The sequence below is a fragment of the Arvicanthis niloticus genome, chromosome 2 (genome assembly GCF_011762505.2).
Source record: "Arvicanthis niloticus isolate mArvNil1 chromosome 2, mArvNil1.pat.X, whole genome shotgun sequence".
NCBI classification, from domain to species: domain Eukaryota; kingdom Metazoa; phylum Chordata; class Mammalia; order Rodentia; family Muridae; genus Arvicanthis; species Arvicanthis niloticus.
Window position 1 is genome coordinate 1,674,546 of NC_047659.1, and position 13,947 is coordinate 1,688,492.

The 13,947-nt window shown below is 42.2% G+C and overlaps 1 protein-coding gene and 1 pseudogene across 1 annotated transcript in view; one reads left to right on the forward strand and one right to left on the reverse strand.

Moving 5' to 3' along the window:
* LOC117704546 (disks large homolog 5-like) overlaps positions 1-1,589 on the forward strand; it is a 74,059-nt gene extending 72,470 nt beyond the window's left edge. The window contains exon 7 of the mRNA XM_034496721.3: positions 1,533-1,589. Coding sequence (XP_034352612.3) covers positions 1,533-1,589 — 57 coding nt within the window. The remainder of the gene's footprint in view (positions 1-1,532) is intronic.
* A 6,487-nt stretch (positions 1,590-8,076) lies between these two features.
* On the reverse strand, positions 8,077-11,178 carry LOC117704375 (uncharacterized; annotated as a pseudogene).
* Positions 11,179-13,947: the final 2,769 nt, after the last annotated feature.

The following is a 13,947-nucleotide window of genomic DNA, read 5'->3' on the forward strand; positions in this document are numbered from 1 at the left end:
AGTGCTACCCTATCATTCAAGCAGAGGAGCTCCTGGTCCTGTGACCACCACCCCTTCCAGCTCTATGGTATGGAGAGGTGTCTAAGGATGCCACTTCTGGAATTATCTTGGACACAGGTGCCCCCTCCTGCTCTGTGGTGCCTCGCTCAGAGAGGCCTGGATCCAGCCCTCTCACAGGACAGAAAGCAAGGCTTCCATTTTATTGTTTTGTAATTAGAGTCTTTCATAATAAAGACTAGAGATAGACATGATCAATCTGTTGAAATCCCTTGTTTTGCTGTCTGAAGTGATCCTCCAAAAATGCAAAGGACATTATTGGACTTGATTTACTCTTTTACAATAAAAAAGACTGTGTACAGGTCTAGACTGTGTACAGCCCTTAAAGAAGAATGTTGCTTTTACATAGATGAAGACAGGGATGGTTAAAGAGAAGATGAGGGACAAAGATGAGATCTGGTACAAGAATTGGTTTTCAACCCTTCCATGATTGTTAAACGTACGTCCTTTCATTTTAAGACCATTACTTGGGATATTTTTACTTGTTCCTTTTGGTTTCTGGGCCTTACATAGGCTGACTAACTTTGTAAAGCAACAGGTAGATAATTTGATAGCAAAACCAATTCAGATACATTATCTTAATTAGCTATGGAAGACCATGAGACACAGGACGAGGTTGTTGCACTATCCAGGGTATTCTCTACTCAACCTAAAAGAGGGGACTCCTACCCCTAGACCAGGCAGAGAGGGGCCACCCAGAACCCCTTCTGGCCAGTGATCTAAATTCTTGCATAGGTTTGAGGCCAAGCACTTCAAGGGTATATAAATAAAAATTAAAATATCTTTCTGGGTTCCCTGAGGGACAAGCCTGATTGCATAGGGTTTAATGTCAAAAGTATACCCTCTCAGGAAAAAGACACCAGGATGGGTCTGTCCCTCATGCCTCACTGGACATTGACAGGAGGATCAGAGCCATTACAGAGTCCCCATTAATTAGTGGAGGTCAGGCCTCTATCCCTGCCTTTGCAACATTGGAATTGCATGGTCTTTCTATACTTGGAGAAGGGAGGAGATGTCAGGGGCATCCTTGCTTATACACTGAACGCCTAACATCAGCCATAGGTCTAAGTCAGCCTGCTAACATAAAGTCCTTGTTTCCTGGACAAACACTGATCAGATGGCTATAAGGTTTTGTAAACAAGTAGTCTTGGTGGAAATTTACCAGCCTAGATAGTCATAGACATTGTGGATAGGTAGCCTTGTTATATAGTACCAACTTAGATAAGGACAAGTGAATATAGACAGTCATAGAGGCCTGTTTCCGGAACCTTCACCCAGCTGATACCCTGTACTCTCCCTGGAAACCTACAGTCCTGCACCTTCCCCTTTCCTACATTCTGTCTTTATGTGTTTATAACCACTGTGTGAAAAAGGTAAAAATTAGGATTTGATAGGAAGAAAGATATAGAAATGAAAGGAAGATATAGGAATATCTTCCTTTGCATTTGGCTGTTTTTGCCCATTCTCTCTTTCAGGTTATCTCCCGGACCCTGTTTACTGCCCTGCAGGACAAGCCACAGAACAAGAAGTAGGGGTCCACAGTCTCCCCACAAACAATACTAGAGTAGCTATAAATATAGTGGTATCGTTTCTTTTTTCATTAATATCTCTTTTACATTTCAATGCTTTCCCTTTGGCCGATTTGCATGCTGCACACTCTTGCTGATTATAGTATCTCTTCAGTGAGCATGGATTTCCTGGGAGATGGATTCTCTGGGGATTCAAAGATTGAGGGTTTCACAAGAGAGACACAGGCAGGTTCCTGCACTCCAGATATAATAGCAGCCTTCACTTGAATGGTGGCTAGGCTTTCTAGAAGGCCTCTGTATAGTGCTCTATTCACACATTGCTACACAGTTATTTTTCAATTCATTATATATGTACTATTGAAGAAGTGTGTCATTTTAGTTTAACTCTAACACAGTGTGTAGTTCACAGTTCACTTTCAAGCCATTTATTAAAATTGAGAAAAACTTCCAGGCCCAGGTGCTCTCTGGCCCTTCATTTTTGGGAATACAGGGGATGACCTCAGCTCAAAGGTCATACTGGATTGTCCTGATGAATATACCTGGTGTTTGCTGGATAGCTGACATGGTAGGTCTTCACCAGGCCTTTGTCTCTTCCTCCCATTGGTCTGAAATACTTCAACAGAAGCTCAAACTGGGCCCAGAACAGGTCAAGGTCTCCCTCAGACACAACTCCTCACCAGCAGCACTGAGTGTGCAAAGCAAGTGAACCACCATTGCATCTCATCCCTATAACCATGGCAATCCTAGGCTGCATTTTCTTCCTTTCTTTGGGTTCCTATATGTTACAAGGCCTTTATTTTTGTCTAGACTATGGTCCAGCAAGAGTGCATGTATGGAAGGCTTCAAAGAAGTGCTGGGGGACATGAAGATCTGCTGGTCATCCAGGAGGAGCCTCAAAATGTAAATTTTCACTTGTCCTCATGAGTCATCAACAATAATTTCAGAGAGATCAGTCAAGCAAATTTTAAAGACTTTGAGGTATTGTCTGTAACATGACTCATGCTTTGCCTTGGAAGAAATTGCTCAACAGCAAACCCCCCACCCCAATGGGGCACACCTACATTCATCTTGAAGAGATTGTTACCATTGCTGTCTGCCTTTGCACTATATTTCCAAGGCCAGCAACAGGCTATAGGTTAGTGCAACAAATTCTACAGCAAGGGAATGCTGCTTAGCTTAATTATTGTGTTTTGATTTTGGTTAGAGTTTTGATTGCCTTGAGTACATGGTTTTCTTTCTTTTCATTTGAAGTTTTGTTATTTATTATTTTTTGTTACTGTAATTTGCTGTTTTGCTAAGGCTGTATAATGTATACATTGACTCCTCCACTTTAAGCTGGTATTGAATAAAATTAATATATTTTAATGAATAAAAAGGCAATCTCTAATTTTTATCTCATAATATTCATGTGTGGTTCACAGTCTTGTAACAGTAGAAGTATCAGGTAGGAATGGACATCTTCAAATGAAAAGTGTCTTAGGCTTCCTTATTAGTTCCCAACCAGTCAGAGCTACACAAAGAATTGTGCTTATGATGTGGATAGTGTGACACACTTTGTGGATCCCAAATTCCTGCTGAAAAACACATCCATGCTGTATCTTTGTGGTCATAAATTCAGCTATGTTAAAATGGACTACTCTGTAGATTCTCATGATGAACAAACAGAGGAGAAACACAAGAGTGTTTCTCTAATACATCCCAAGAAATAAAATTATTCACTAAGGGAGTATCAAAGAAATTATTAACCACAGAGCTGTATGCCTCTTGTTTCCTTGAAAGGTAGCATCACTTATAACTGCACAGCAGAGATCATGAATTCCAAGACCTATTGGGAGATGTTGGGTTTTGTTTGTTTGTGTGTTTTGTTTTGATTTTGGTGGTGTTATTGTTGTACTGATGATGATTTTTGTCCTCTTGTCCTGGAAAACGTATTTGATGCCTTTTTAAATTTGGTTAGAGTGTTGTTTCTGTTTTTGCATTATTTCTCTTATGTGTATGGGTGTTTTTCCTGCTGTGTGTCTGTATACTACATGCATGCAATTCCCCTGAGGCCAGAGGAGGTCAGTGTATTCCACCTGGAACTGAAGTGACTAGGATTGTTAATCACTGTTCTTTAGGTCCTCTGAGAAACAAAGTCTCAAATGGATAAGCCATCTATCCAGCCCCTGCTTGGACTTTTCTCCTTCCTTGTGTGGTGTGTTAGTTACACTGCATCCCACCCAATAAAAGGGAGATTTTTCTTCAGACCTGTAGGGTCACATACATGGGGCAAGCATGCTCAGTGTTTAAACTTTGAGGTCTCCATGTAGGGCATTAAAGTGGATCATGCCTCAGGATCTCTTATTGTCAGGAATGGAGCAGATTTCTCATGTCTCATCCTTCATGACAGTGCAGATTAGGCTTTATCAGATGAATTGCAGAATTGAAAACTCTCTGAGTGGTGGAAGTGGTAAATAAATCATGATCAAGTACCATCAAAACAGTGTTTAGATTAAGCTTCAGACAAGGCCAGGGTAATAGAACATTCAGCAGAGGACACAGGACTGTGTGGTGAATATTTCAGCTCAAACCTAGCAAGAGAAAGGGATGGTAGATGTTGTCTGTATCTTTGCTCTGCCTTCTACCTTTACTCTGGCAAGTGACTTTGCTGTGAGGACCCTCCTAGTTTCCCTTAAATCTGAGGCTAAAACACAGACAGAAAGACAGACAGACAGACAGACAGACAGACAGACACACACACACACACACACACACACACACACACACACACACACTTGTTCATTTTCTACTTGTTCTCTTGGGTTGTACTATCTCCAGACTCGGAAACGGTGTCTTCATCAATTACTTATCTCAACCTCTCCCACCTCCCCTACATTTTAACTTTCAGTCACATCTGTCCCCTGCTAATTGCCCTAACCACCTTTCTGTAGGAGCAGACTTGGTGGCCACTATATTTTGATACCTCACATTGCTGCATTGTTCTTCTTTCACCAAAGCATGCACCCTTTCCTTTGGATCAGTTTTGCTCCAGGGACCTGTACCTTCTGCCCAGCAATTAGCCCATGGCTTTGTTTACTGAGAGGTCAACAAACAGTTGAGAACAGGACCTTAACATCAGAACTGCCCCCTACAGGTAGACGGTGTGCTGTTACCATAGTAGATCACACAGTATATTAGGAAATGTTTCTTCAGATGAGAAACTGATTCTGGTGAATCTCCCCTGAATTGTGTGACTTCTGAGATTGTGGAGGAAGTAATCCTGTGCATCTCCAGACTGGTGTTGCCAAATCCAAGAGCAAAAAGAATCACCTCTCTATGAATGATGGGGAGACCTACACAGAGAACTTCAGTATAGACACAGAGCTTCTTCAGTTCCATGACTGAGGTGATCAGGTGGTTTGCTGTCTCAACAAGTACAGTCCTTTGTGCCAACTCTCAGAACCAGGGCTCCTTCCCTTATTCCTACATGGTTGAAGGAAAGAGCAGACCACCTACAAATTGTCCTCAGATTTTAATGTTGGGGTTGCAGTGCGTTACTCCCCACTCCAAACTTTCAGTGTTTTGCTGTTAGGTTTCTTAACTGCACTCATTTCGTTAATAATTACCACTTTGTCTTAATCTTACATTTTCTCACACACTTTTCTACATCTATTTGCTCTACATTTTACTTCTAATTCTCACTGTAAACTTCATTAAATGTGGTCACTACAGATCATTTCAGATTTTGTCTCAAAGTCTGCAAGTTTGTTGACTGGTATTTATGAAGTTATGCTTGATGCTCCATCAGGGCAAGAAAAATTGTACACGCTCAGACACTTCCTGGATGCCCAAGCCGTTCTTGATATGCCTCAGCACTTGTCCTCCTCCAAATGTGCATTCTTGCTGGGCTAGTGGCTAGATGAAATTAAGGCCTATTCACAACAAGGAAAGCAATATAAGAAGAAACTGCAGACTACGATTGCCATGGTGATTAGGGATGAGTTGCCATAGTGGTGCATTTGCTGCTCACACTCAGTGCACATCACACAGCAGTTCTCTTGGTGCGAGATCTTGTCCTGGTCTGTGCCATGTTTGAGTTTCTGCAGGAGCATTTTAGACCTATAGAAGGAAGGGCCAAAGACCTGGTAAGCATTTGTCAGTTCAGCTCTCCCTCCAACACCAGTTCTATTCAGCTGGACAGTCCAGCATGACCCATCAGCAGAAGCCATTCCTTGATCCCCAAGTGTTGTAGAGCACCTGGGCTTGGATCGTTTTCTCAGCTTTTAAAAACTGCCAGAAACTGAACTGTGAACTACACACTGTACTGGAGTTAAAAAAATTATATTTCTCCATTAGTCCAGGTATATTATACTGAGTAGTAACATTGTAGGAATGTCTGAGTCTGAGTTCAAGAGAGATGAGAGCTACCTAGAAAACAATATAGATGTCTTATAAGGAACCTGTCAAGAATTGAAGTGAAGGCTTTAATTATTTCTCCAGTGCAGGAACCTGCCTGTGTTCCACTTGTCAATCCCTTTATCTGGAAATACACACAAAAAAAACATCTCCCATGAAATCCATGGGCACTGCCCTGGTCCTATAATCAGCAAGAGTGTGTTAAAGAAAATTACTCCCAAGGCTAGACACTGAACTATAGGTGTTGGTCTGAAGAAACAGAACATACAGTTCTATGTCTATGGGTTTTGTAGGGCACACTCTCAAACACACAAAATATTTGTGTTCACACATTATCAGCATGGTATATTGCAGTAACAAGTTTAGTTTCCCAGGTATTGCAAATAAAAAAAATCTACCAGTATATTTCCAGGTATAAAAAAATCAAATCTTGAATGGGATAGGTACATAGTGGCATAGCATATGGACAGTGCAGTCAGTGATATGCTTTCCTCCCTTAAACCTAACTTGGAATCAGGCTTCTTGGCCTATGATCTAATCTGGCTTAGCAAGTTCCCAAGGCTGTGTAGAGTAGGTTTGTTTCCCAGCTAAGGATCACATGTTGGTGGTAGACTAGCTTCTTTTTCTTGTTCACTGTTCCAGACTTGACCCCAAGTAAACAGCTTCTTCCAATAGGAGCTCCCTTTACCATGGCCTGACTGACTTGGTGTCCAAAGCTATGAGCCCAGAATAATAAGAAGTCCCCATAACTAGGATAGAAATGTTCAAATTTCTCCCAATAATTTGACTGTGTCAGGGATATTTTGAGCAAAATAAGACTGACTAGTTGAAATGCCAAATGCTTGTTTGGATTATCTCACACTGAGCAATAGTCCATGGAAGGACTGTACCAAATGGTACATTTTCACTCTTTACCTGATGGACATCTGGATAGTTTCTCCTTCAGGGCTGCTCTGCAGACCACTACAACCCTGATGTGCCCTAGTTGCTCTGTGTACTTCTACTGCTTGTTCTTAAATCACTGAGTAAATGGGACTTCATTTCCACTTTCTGAACAAGGCTTCTCACAGACCTACCAAATTTTATACTACCAGACCTGTCTGAAGGTTCTCATGACTCCCGACCCAAATTGAGACTGATTTTAACTCAGAGAAAGCGATTTTGAATAACAGCAGTTGCAGAATGCTACACAGATAACATTGGTTGAGTGCTTTAGTGTATCATGACCTTCAAGGGTCTCCTGAAGCAGCCCTGTTCTTGCACCACAGCTCTGGGACTTCTGCTGGATGCAGATTCAGCTCCAAGCAACTCAATGTCTCAAGGAATAAAATCCAAGACAAACTTGAAGGCAAACTTTTACTGAGTAGAAGTAGCTGGAAAGTAAATGGTAGCAGACAATGAGGAAAACAACCTGGAATGCTAAGAAGTCACAGTGAGCCACCTGACATTCCAGTGGGCCCTGACAGTTCATCAAGAACAGAAAAGGGACATAAACACATGGATTTTATACAGTAACCTTCCCCTTAACTCCATGCACCATATTCTTTTGACTTGCTCCAAATGACTTCAATGAGAATCAACAGTTTGCCCCTAATCATTTGACAATCTGACTTTACAAGAGTTTTTTGTGTTCTGTTTCTCTTGGGAGCTAGGTTCTGATGCAGAATAATTGGACTGTTGTATTTGATATTTCCTGGAAGCAAACTGAAATCTCAGATTGCTTTTCTCATTAAACTTGGCATCTAGAAACAACACAGGTGCATGTCTGAACAAAGACACACACACAGAAATAGAGAGAGACACATGTATTAACAACACACACACACACACACACACACACAAACACACTGTTGTATATACAAACACCCATACCAAAAAAAAAAAAACACTTGCAAAATCATCTTGCATTAAACAAACACAAAATATTAGTATAAACACAATCATCCATACCTGGCCAAATAAAACTTAGATGCACAAGCATTCACACTACACACCACAAACACACCACACACACACACACACACACACACACACAGAGAGAGAGAGAGAGAGAGAGAGAGAGAGAGAGAGAGAGAGAAACACCAAAACTTATAAGTTAGCATAAAACCATGAGTAATCTCTCATGTTTGAAAAAAAGGTAATTTAGGCGAAGCAGATGATTCAAGTGAGTGACACTGGTTGGTCTATGTTTGTGGTTACTCATGAGGGCTCTGCCTCTGATGCCTCATCCTACCTGCTGATGCTTGGCACCCGGGACATAGATGTTCTTGTTGGACTCCTCACAGAAACTCTTATCTTCTCCATAGGACACTTGTGGTTCACTCTGCTCCACCAGCAGATTTCTGTTCCCACTCTGCAGCAATACCCTGACATTGTCTTTCAGTTGAGAACATTCTCTAAGGAGTTGGCAGTGCCTGGTGCTGAACCACAAACAAACAAAATGGTGATTCCCAGCCAGCTTCCATTTGCCTGTCACTCCTCCCAGTACCATCATCCCTGTAAGTGTCCTGGTCCCCAGACAGCCTCAGACTAGAGTCCCCAGTATACATATCAGCACCAAGTAGAGGCAGGTCTCATCCAGAGACCAGCCGCATTCCCCCAGACTGAAATTACTTCTGTAAGGCCTGACAGCAAGTGGGTTTATGTCCATCAAGGAAGATGAAATGTTCCTCATGGGTGCTTACCTGTCCCTGGTACTAGAAAACCATCAGCAGGTAGAGGGCAATTCCCCTCTGAGAGAGGAGAGAAGACCCAACAGGAATACACTCTTTCCATTTTTGTCATGGATCCCAGATCTTTAAATCTATTGTCAGAGCCATAGAGGTTCAGTGTTGCTTGATATTCCCAACGAGGTGAAAATATTTTCTATGTAGAGGATCCTGAATTTGGAAGAATAAAGACTGAAAGGTCTTACAAACTTATCCACTTCTACATTCTTCAGACTTAGGACACCTGAGTGCAAGAGGTACAGATCCATGACCCTTGCCTCAAGGCAGGGTTCCTTTTAAGAAACAGTTAGTATAGAACCAGAGCCCTTACTTTTGTTCAAAGTCCTAGAAGGACAGAAGCATTCCCTGTCTAGAGCTGGGGTCTCAGCTTTGTCAGTCACTCACCTGTAGGAATAGTTTTCTTCAATGAGGTCCTTGTATTTCTCCATGGCATCAATTACTGACTCTGTCATTTTCTGGATATTCATAATGATCTTTTCGTGGTTTCTTTTAATGATGTTGAATTCAATGTTCATCCTGTGTTAGGGCATGGCACACAGAGCAAATATTTCTGTAAGTGTCATATGGAGAACGGCTGTATCCTGGACTACCCCAGCCAATAATACATGCCACATCCTTGCTCTTTGGACATGGGGCCTATTGGTGCTGATTAAACTTATAATCCTTGGCACAGGACAGCAGAGCCAGGGGACCAAATGGAGGGAGCAGACCTCCAAGAGCATCTCGTGTGAGCCTGAAGGAATACACTAGTTCTGTGAGAAGTTTCTCCTAGTCTCCGCCACAATCTTGGGCCCAATAGATTTTTCTGATGACTTTTCTTTTATTTTTAAGGCAGGCCTCTCAATCCTTGGTTTCTATTGTTACATGAATTCTCAGAGGACAAGAAGAGTATTTCCAGGGAGAGGCTTAATAACACTTCCTCCCCAGGAGATTCCTATGTGTCACCAGTGCAAACACAAAGAGCAAAGTACCCAGTTGAACAATTTGGTTGTCTACTGACTCAACACTATCCTGACCTGCAAACTGTGCATCTGACAAATCCTCAAACCCCATCAAAGGTCGCAGAGCCTCAGATCCTTAACAGCACAAACACAACTACATTCACACACATACACACCAACCCACCCACAAACACAATTAGAATGCCAGCTAAATCCAGGGAGGTGCCATAGTCTCAGAGTATAAGGACCAAACTCAGAGGAAAGCAGTGATGACCTGCAGGCATTTCATTTACACACTGAGAGGCAGCAAATCTGACCAAGTCGTTCCAGCTGTGAACAGAACCAATCAAACTCCAAGTACCTCAAGGTCAAGTATCCTACTTCACAACACCTGTCAGGGCTTTCTAACATGCATGATTAGAGATGACACACTCCTTTGATGAGAGGAAATCTTGGGTTAATAGAGAGGACACAATACAGTCAACAGGGGACTGAGCATAATTACTACCTGTAGTTCAAATCATTATAATTGTACAGGTTCAGCATTTGACTAATTTCTTCCTCCTCAAAGCTCATCTTCTTGATCTTCAATTTCAGTTCTTCCAATCTCGTCATCTCATTCCAGTTACTGATGGTGGAATTCTGGGATGATGTTTGCCTAGCAGAGTCTGGAGATGAATAAACACAAATGAATTTGCAGAGTGGATGGCCCAGGGGCAGCAGAGACCATTCTGTTACCAACAAAAGAAGGGTGAGGAAGAGGAAAAGCTAGAGACAGGGTGAATCCCAGAAGGAGCAGAAAAGCAATCTTTGAGCTATTCTGCTCAGCTATATCCCTCTTCCCAACCACCATCATCATACATATGGCACACTCTCTATTACAGAGAGTATTATGCACTGAAATCCATAAGGTGCCTCAGACATAACGACTTAGGGATCTTTGTCAGCTCATATCAGATGTGATGCAGGTAAATCCTGGAGTTCACATTGCTTAGCACCATCAAGGTCTAATCATGTGTGTTGAAACCCAAAGTGTCTGAGACCCCACACATGACCAGAGTCACATCCTTCTCTGTTCTTGTCCTCAGAGACTCCTTTAACCTGTAGTAATCCAGAGGATGGAGGGCTTCAACTCCTACCATGAACGGACACACTGTTAATCTCATAGTTCCTACTGATGGCATTCTTTGCCACTCAAAACGAAATTAAATAGCTCCCAGAAAAGTAGCTGCAGGCTTGTCAGTACCTGGCTCTCTGTCAAACTAATAATCAGAAATTCTTGACTCTTGTTCTACCATTGAGAAATCCCAAGGCTCCAGCTTGTAAGGCATACTCCTGGAAGGCCCAGGTCAAGCCTATTTCTTCCAGAAAGTTCCCCAACTCTACCCAGGACTCACTGTGCCTTCCCCAGAATGATTTCAGTCTTCCTTTCTTACAAGACAGGAGGCCAGCTTCTTTCTTACTGGGAGTGGTCTCTCCTTGATCACCATTCTCTTTCCGAAAAAGCCTAAGCAGCCTGGAAAACATGCCTGTTTGTGAATCCAAAAGGCACTGAAGAAATATCCCACAGGCAGTTGTTGTCACCACAACACAGTTGACATCACAGAATATTCTACTTCTTTCCTAGATACAAGAGAATGTCCAAGGAAGGCATTCCTGATGATGTCACTGGATACTGCCATGACCTACCTGCTAAATAGCTGTCCCCAAATTGTGCAGTTTCTGGGGTGCTCTTTCCTGGAGCCTCCCATATGACCCAGGGAATACACTTTGGCAACTTCTCCATCCAAAGTTAGAGTTTTCTCTCTGCTTCATGACAAGTGAAGTGCTTCAGATGGAAAGAGTTGGTTAGGACCCTGACATGGGTTAAAAAAAATTCTTTAGCACCCAAATCTCTAGAGACCATGAATGTGGGAAATTGTTCTCAATAATAAATATACCACCTGAGCCAATTCATGTGAAATACAGGCCACTTCCCCGGGTTTTCCCTGTTTCCCAGAGGCCAATATCTTTCTCCTATACCTTTAACTGTATAAAACATGGATAGTATTTTCTTAATGTCCATTCCTTCATAGTGGGCATTGTTTCCATATACACATGCATGTGTTTCACAAAATCTCTGGTTTACAATCCTATCTTTTACAAGGAAAGCTCCCATTTCTTTGGAACATAGGGGCTCAACTACAGGGCAAATGTAAAATTGTAAACTTTTTCTTCTTCAAAGTATTAAGGTGCACATCCTTCCTTTCTCAAATACAAACAGACAATTGTATAAGTGGCCGTCAGTGAGCAAAGGTCAACCTGGATAGTGCACTACTACATTGTAGCCTCATAGCTGTCACTTCTCCAATAACTGTCTTCCTCAATTCCCAAGTCCAGGCATGAGGATGTTGGGGGTTGTACCATGACACTGTACTCATATCACACATAAGAATCAGGATGCTAGGCAGGGAGTGGGATGGCCTGAGGTCAGGTTGAACCTCAATTGTAATGGCCCATAAGTTCAGGAGGGAGTCCCTTTGGCATTGTGGCTTCTGCATTCTTATCCTGGATGTGCTGAATCTGTGCTATAATGCCACATAACTTCACAGATGTAACAGTGTAGTCATGTATGGCTTTTGCGGGGTGACATGTGCCTTTGACTACTACCTTGAGCCACATAATATCACCATGCAAAGCTCAACAGAAGAGGGGAAGATTGTTGATGCATTAGAAGTTTGAGGGCCTTTTCTTCCCATTAGGGCACATGTTTTCCCAATGTGATTTCTCTTTTGAAATTTCACTGATGGTGTCTTAGTAGTTTCCTGCCCTGAAGGTTCCTGGATGCCCCAACAATGGGCCAACTGGATTCAGACTCCTGTTTACCAAAAGAAGGGTTGCTGCAGAATCATGCCATGGCAGCAGGCAGGTCAACTAGGCTACTCTTATGTCCAGCACACCTGGTACAGGACTGGAGGCCTGAGCTATCTGGGGAAAGGAAGCAGCACACAATATCACACAGCAATCTCTGCTGCAACTGCTACAACTGCAATAGGAGTGTATGTCTGTTTGTTTTATATTATGAATACCTACAAAGCTGTTCATTGTTAATACATGCCTTTCATCCCAGCACTCAACAGTTTGTATTTAAAATTGTTGTGGTTAGTCTTCCTGTTGTTTGGTTTGGTTTTTGTTTTTAATTCCCGCAGCTAATTGCACGGCACCTAGAATGTTAAACCCATGTATGTAAAGCTGTATTATTTATGTTAGTCAATGATTTTATTCTTAGCAACCACTCCACAGATGATCCATCCCAAAATTCAATTTCAAGTCAGGAAAACAGTCATAGAGATGTTAGTAAACTTGTATGGTCTACCCAACACATCACGACTGTAGGATGACATCCCATTTTTGGATTACCTAAGAGATTGTTTATGAGATGACAGGCCTCTGCATAAGTCTGCATTTGGATGGCAGAATGCCTGGAATGGCTGAAAGAATGCCTGCTCTCTGAAGGCCATGTCTGGCCCTTTAGTGCCTCTGCAGCCTGAGGCAGACATCTGCCAGGAACCCAGGAACACTTGGCCAGGGTTTGTTCTGGACTGCATTTTGGATGAGCCCTGAGACCTGGGTGAACAGAGGCCTCAAGAGTTCTGGAAAAGGTGAGCAGAGTCCATTGGGCGGCAAGTCCTCCATTTTATTTATCTTTGCTGTGTACACAGTATATGTAAATGACAAAGGTATCCTGTTGTACAACATCTAGTCACTCTAGATGTTAAAGTGTTTGCCAGTGTATCCACCCTAGAGTTAGTAGAGCAATACATTTTCCCATTCTGTTAAAGAATGTAATATAATTTTTGTATTAATATATTTTTTACTTATTCACTTTACATGCTGCTCAATACTCTCCCGTCACCCACATTTTCCCAATACACCTGGCACCTTCTCTGAGCAGATGAGGGCCAGATCTCTCAGGACCTGGCTTCTTCTACCTCACCAAGTTACCCTGTCCTGAGGAAAGGTGCTGAAGGAGATGGAAATGGATGCCTTCTACTTGACTTTCTTCTTGCTCCACTCCACTGTCTTTGGGAAGTTCATGCAGAACTAATCTTGAACTTGGTACTTCATTCAGATGCTCCACAAGAAGCATTGACTCTGTGAATATTCTTGAGAGGATATTTCCATCAAACCTACTCCCACTAGTATCCTGACAATGACAAAGGTAATGGGATGCTGGACCTCTATTGCAGGAATTTCCAACTTTGAAGGTCAGTATGAAGTGAATCTGGTTTATTTTTTTAATTCTTTCTAAAAATT